At 42.1% G+C, this 6648-nt stretch overlaps 2 protein-coding genes across 2 annotated transcripts; both read left to right on the top strand.

Moving 5' to 3' along the window:
* On the top strand, positions 1-3574 carry LOC119744955 (di-N-acetylchitobiase-like). The gene is made up of 5 exons (XM_038221179.1): positions 1-231; positions 761-899; positions 1354-1556; positions 2687-2852; positions 3522-3574. The coding sequence occupies exons 1-5, from the start codon at positions 70-72 to the stop codon at positions 3572-3574; spliced, it is 723 nt and encodes a 240-aa protein (XP_038077107.1). The 5' UTR covers positions 1-69.
* A 330-nt stretch (positions 3575-3904) lies between these two features.
* On the top strand, positions 3905-6073 carry LOC119744572 (di-N-acetylchitobiase-like). The gene is made up of 3 exons (XM_038220557.1): positions 3905-4000; positions 4342-4506; positions 5073-6073. Exons 1-3 carry the CDS (start codon positions 3944-3946, stop codon positions 5259-5261), a joined length of 411 nt encoding a protein of 136 aa, XP_038076485.1. The 5' UTR covers positions 3905-3943; the 3' UTR covers positions 5262-6073.
* The last annotated feature ends 575 nt before the right edge of the window (positions 6074-6648 follow it).

Genomic DNA, 6648 nt, shown 5'->3' with positions numbered 1-6648 from the left:
AGCATTAACTTCACTTCGAAGGTAATTCTGGGTAGTTACACTGCAAGTCCACACAACTGGGCTCGCAAAATGGTTTCAGGCCGTCGTTTGCGCGTTTTGAGTGGTATTCTACCGGCACTATGGCTGCTCTGCCTGTGTCTACGGCACGGTACCACCGCGCCGGTCAAGGTGGACTGCCCGTGCGCCGACCCGTCGCAATGTGAGCTGATCACGGCACCGCCACGGAAAGAGGTAACTTTGTAATAGGGTTCAGAATGGTATAAGTTCGTATGATTTGTTACATTCAAGTTATGCATAGGCCCCTACATTTTATTCCTGCATGGTTTTGGCCCACAGATTCCCGAAAGAAATTTTATTTCAAACATTGCCGTATAACCTGGAGTAAATTTGGGGTGGTGTGGGAATTAAGTGTCTTTGGAAGCATATGTGCCCCTCTAAAATTACCAACAACCCAATTCTCCCCAAAGTGGTAAAAGTTGCCGAAAAAAGACAAGGCAAGCGTATTATGTGTCCAGAAATGCTGGTATTTTTCTCTCTGTTATGCAACGTCCAAGTGCTATGACTAAGGAGTTATTACACGCTAGTAGTACATTATGTAATTATTTTAATTGGTAACAAAATGTTAATCAGTTTATTGGCACAAAGTGAGAGAAGGACAAGCAATTACATAAATATTATAGTACCCTTTCAGTAAAACACACACCCTAATTGTATTGATTTGGTCCGACCTGATCAAAGAATTTTTATTGCGACTTTACAGCTGTTCGCTTTCATTGTGGAAGACAGCAACTGGCAGAAATACGATTGGTCGAAAATCACCACAGTGGGGCTGTACACCAAGTACGATCCGAAACTCATGTGCCACGCCCACTCTAAGGGGGCCAGGATTGTCTTAGCAGGTACTCCGATACATGTTAGCCCAAACAAAAAAAATCTGAAACGGAACCCAGAATCATAAGACCGTATTCATACAACTGAATACAATACATGTCCACAATCTTTACTATACAGTGTCAACTGATAATTAATTTATAAAACATCTGAGGCCTACGAGCTTTTTGGTGGCTATATTGGGAGGGTGTGTTATGTTTGGGCTTTGGTGGACCCTAGCGCCCTCTTAGTATTGCATAAAGTCATGATCATGAGGCTGATATTGATCGACAAACTTTGAATAACATGAACACTGCACACACATAAAGATATTGGTTGCTTTACACATATAGGCCTACTGAACCTCAACCTTTATTTCAAACTTTGGATCTATTTTGTATGGAGCGCCTTGAAGTACAAACTAATATTATGGAATACAACAATCGACATAAACCAGTCATTCGTTTGCCACTGCTCTTACAGTTATATATCCAGTAGATAACCTGACGAATCCCGCTGCACGCACTGCATGGATACAACAACAGGTTGCCCAGGCTAAGAGCTGGCACATGGACGGCGTGAACTTTGACATTGAGTACCCAGTCTCCATTGAGGATGCGCATTACGTAGTCGATCTGGTCAAGGAGACGGCACAGGCCTTCAAAGCCTACAATCCAAATGCCCAGGTATGAAGTACACTGCAAAAACTGTAGTGTTAATTTAACACCATTCGGTATCTAGATGGTCCTATATAGATACCAATGGTGTAAATTTAACACGGCAGTTTTTGCAGTGTATGGATTGCATACTTTGCCCTAGATAGTAAATGGTTGTGAATGGCGACATCGAGATTCGAGAAGCCAAAGTCTTGACAGTACATATGGTTAATTCCAACCTTGGGTGAGCCGATAGCCAGAAAAAGGGCTAGAGATTTCGTTACCCATCAGTAAGCTTAGTGGATCCCTAACCATGGGCGCCATGGAGGCGGGATGTAAGGGAAGATCTTGGAAAAAAGCATTGGCAAAGAAAAACAAATACAAAAGTCCGAAAAACAGAAAGGTCATCGCAACGAGCGCCATCTAGTGTCAGAGGGTTTCCATGCCGCCTTTCTAAATTTCTCGCTATAGTGGGTAACCAAAAAATGCCTTATAAAGAGTATTTCTTGATGGTCTTTCGTCAATTTTCTGGTGACAGTAAAGTACCCCTGACCTTCAAATTTGATCGTTTATTACAGCTTTCCACTTAACCACATGCATGGGCTACCTTTAATCATAACTTTTCTACTAATGGACGTTTTAAATCAATATTGAGCACCTATTGGAACTTATAGGCAGTGTGTGTATAAGCTCTTTTATAGTATACAAACAACCTGGTAACCCACCAGTTCAAAATATCACATTTTCCACTTAATCCAGTTTATATAATAATACTAATTTGATAATAGTAATGTTGAAGGCTAATCATCCTTACTGGCAGCTGAGAAGCTGGATTGCGGAGGACAAAAGGCGCCTCTGGCAGCCAGCCACATCGACCCATTGTGACACGGAGCACAGCTAGCCTGAGACTAGATCAAAAGTGTTTGATTTTTCCGGAGGGAAAAACCGGTGGGCCCGGAGAAAAAAAAACCCCTGTGGCAGAGGAGAGAACCAACGCACAACTCTACTCACATATGGCATGTATGGTCCGCGAACGGGATTCGAACCAGGGCCACGGAAGTGACAGGCGAGCACTTTTACGCACAAGCCACCCATGCCACCCATGCTACCATAGACGGCAATTATTTTCGTGTTCGTTTTAAACCTACTTTTCTTCACAGATAACTTTTGACGTAGGCGGGGTACCACCCTGCCTCGTACTGGGCTGGTGCTATGACTATACCGCCTTGGCCGAAGCATGTGACTTCCTTTTTCTTATGGACTACGACTTACTCGCGGCTGGGCCGGTGGCCTTTCCCAACTCTCCGCTCTCTGTCATCAAATTTGGTGAGTTGTACACAAAACTTTTAACAGAAGCTTCTTTTCCACACCGCTTTGTTTTGAAACAACCATAATTAATTATAAAATAAACTTGAAAGAATGCACGTTTTCGTACAGTCGACTGTTTGTAACTGTTTACCAAAAGTAACGACCACTTCGTGTTGGAAAAGCAATCTTGTATTTGACAGAGAGACCCTGTGGTAAATTTTGCATAGGATGATCACATTGTGTATTAAAGGCAGAAAGGAACTTTTTTGTGCGTTTATTTTTCGCTTGAAGCAACAAAATTGATAAAAATATTATGACGGGTGCTCTGAAGTTTTAGCTCTGTGAATATTGCATATTTTGAGAAAAAACAGAACAAACAATACACACTAATCTGGATCTCGATTCCAATTCCAAAATTTCCAAGTCAGAGTTGCGCCCTCTCGTGACAAAATCCTGAAATTAGCACTCGGGACATGGTTCTCAATCTGCTCGCTTGCACCCACTTGCAGATTCACCTAATTGTATGAGGGCAGTATTTACCGAAATTTTAAAAAAAGTGGCATTTGACATATTTTTGGCAATGATCTTCTTTTATTGGGTTTTTTTTCGCCAAAAGGGAAAAATTCACAGGAAGTTTATTGTCATTACTATTTTTCACAATAATTTTGTCGGTTACTTTTTGGATAGCTGCAAATGGTTCAGTCTACATTCCGGAAGGCATATATAGGTTCCTGTCATAGACAGTACTTCAGCTTGACATTTTACGGAACATGATAAACGGAGTCGGACAATGATGACCTTTCGCGGTTTACTTGCGTCATCAGCTTGTAAAATATTGGCCAATTATATGATATACTAATAGACGCGGAACGTTCAAAAACTGAAACAAACAAAACTCGAAGTTCGAAAAATCCATAGAGTTGGCTATGGGTCGTGGCTAACTCGCGATAGGTAAAGATTGGTTGAAGCTGTTATATTAAGTTATCTACGGAGCAGGAACAATTATTCCTTTAAATATTTCGAATGAATGTTTTTCGTGTGTCTGAATTATTTTATAATGTTCAGGTGTAGATTTGCTCAAGGATGTATATGGGATATCTACCAGCAAGATGGTGCTTGGTGTCCCGTGGTACGGCTACGATTGTCCGTGCGTGGAGCTTTTGCCGGTAAGAAAGACAATTCCGAGATCTCAAAACATCTGTCTTTGGTGATTATCATCAAGTTAGGCTTTAACTAGCCGATGGTCCAGAAATGGCAAGTAATATTATGCAAAACAAGACTGCGTCTTGACCTCGAGATTCCGACCATTCAGTGGGCGCCTTCCATATCGGGTGGAATGTTAACTTTTTTGGTGAAGTCAAATTTCCTTCCTTCATTACCACTTAGTTATGTTTGATGTTACAGCGGTGGTTTTGATTCAATGTATTGAGAATGATTTCTAGTTTGTAGCGAGCTTCTTTCCCCTTTTGCCTGCATTCTAGATGTCGTGTTTTATTCTTATTTTCAGGACGACATATGTCTTGTCAACAGAACTTTGACCTTCCCGAAACCTGGAGTTGGTTCTGGGTCAGTCACACAGATTCAATACAAAGACATCATGAAGCTGCTTCCGAAATCCTCAACTGGCCGCTTGTTCAGCGAGCTTTTCCAGTCGCCCTACTTTAATTACAAGGTTTGTCTCCCATTTCATTCTGTTTTTGAAAAGAAGTTGAGCGTACCTTGAGCCCACTGTTAGTAAGTTCATATCTTCATAATATCAGGCCTTCTGTATATGGACGTCTATCACTTGGTATAAGAGTAGTGTGTTGAGCCTTAATTGAATGCACAGTATTCATTGCGTCACCACCTTATTTGCATATATATATAAAGTTCAATAATGGCTCTGCATATTAATACTGGTTGACCAGCTGTTTGGCAGTTTGCCAGCTTGTTAGGTAAAAATCCGCAAGCTAACTATCTTCAAACAAACCACATATGTAAATATAGACCAAATTTCGTGATGTCACATTTGAATAGATTTCAGCCCATGCCTGTTATTATGACGTCATGAAAATTCCGTCAATATACTATCGTCCAACCTACCATATATGAAGTACAAATTCAATGAAAAACTCTATGTAGGCCTAATTTCAGTTGAAATGTAGGCTTACATTCGTATCAATAAACCTACCAATACATAATTGTAAGGCTCGCTGAGAAAAATGACACAGAAGTCACGTGCGTTTGAATTTTTCCCAGGATGCCTCGGGGCAAACCCACCAGCTTTGGTACGACGACCCGGCCAGCCTCGCCTTGCGCTACGACTACGCCCGCGCGGAAGACCTACGCGGTGTTGGTATGTGGGAGGCGGACAGTCTGGACTACAGCAACGATCCGCTGGCCATGAATCAAACTAAAGCTATGTGGGACGCCATCGACAAATTCTAAAGTCCATCTCGTCATGGATCTTTCAGTCAGCTTACATTAATTCAGCATAATAATCCCGTGGGAAGAGGGAACAAAATGTCCCCACTTTTCGGGCGTTATGCTCACACGACCCGCCCACCACCAATTACATATCGTATAACTATATCAGTACATACTAAAATAGAAATTGGCGTTAAATGCTGCTACTGTCACGTATGTGTATACCATAGACATCTAATGTCTATAGTACACCTGTTAGAACAAGGCCTCCGTGGTCAGATGGCATCAACCCCAGCCCCAACAACCGTTGCTGATGTACCCCCCTTGTGGCAAAGCTTGGTGAAAGCGGCCCTGAGGGCCGTCATCTTCCTCCTGCCTTCGTAGGTGATCTCGCATTGGTCAGGGTCGATCTCCCCGAGCAGGATATCCAGGTCGACAAAGCTTTTGTCGAACTCTTGCTCCAGGATGTCGAGCCAGTGAATTCTATTACGGCCATTTTTTTTGCTGACATGAATGCATATTACAACACTCAGTTGTCAATCTCTTTCCACTGTAATTTTATAAAAATCACCGGCCTTACTGGGCCTTACCTCTTCCTTTAGAATATTGTCCGAAGTAATCAAGGGTAGAAGCTTTTTAATATCCAAAAGAATGACAAACATTTTAATGTTTTATTGAACAATTGAAAACTTTAAACTTGTTTTGTAAATCAAAAATTCAGAAGGTGTTTATAATTTGTTTTAATTAAGAAATGAAGTTATTAAATTTCTTGCTCTGTGATTATACCTGTGATGCACCGGTTGCACATGACAGACATTTTGAGAATGTTTGGTTTTGTAGGATTTTTTTAACGGGGGGGGGGGTGTTTTTCCACGGAAAGTAAACGCCCCGGTTCAGGTCTGTTTTTCTGTGTTGTAGGTTTTTTTTACATAAATAAATAAATTACGTAATAACGACAAAAACGAATGAGTACAAATCATCGTTTTAGACGCTTGGTGGCGCTGTTATTTGGGGTCATACGTCAAGGGTTGCGCACTGGTCGCATTAACATCGCTGGTTCCCACCTGACCGACGTTATCATATTGACGGCACTGATGAAAGTTCGCTCGCCCTCATCTCCTTAACCCAAGGACGAGTGGGTACTAATCGCTTCGAGTTCTCATTGGACGGTTTTTGTTTACCCATGACCAGCCTGGTCAACGAGTTCTCATTTTCATTGGACAAACTGTTTGCCCGCTGCAGACGCGGGACAGTTTTTCCGTGTGTGTATGCCCCTTTCACACAAGATGTAGGCCTAGGTGCATTCTGTGCCGCCCTCTCGCAGTAAGCTGCCCACAATGCATTGCGTTTCGGTAGAGATTTGTGTACAAGCGACTTAGCCACCACCAGCGCCCTTGGGAGGAGGGCG

Source organism: Patiria miniata, unplaced genomic scaffold (assembly GCF_015706575.1).
Source record: "Patiria miniata isolate m_02_andy unplaced genomic scaffold, ASM1570657v1 HiC_scaffold_7, whole genome shotgun sequence".
Taxonomy (NCBI): Eukaryota; Metazoa; Echinodermata; class Asteroidea; order Valvatida; family Asterinidae; genus Patiria; species Patiria miniata.
Note: the sequence above shows the minus strand (reverse complement) of the source record. Positions and strands in the feature narration are given on the sequence as shown.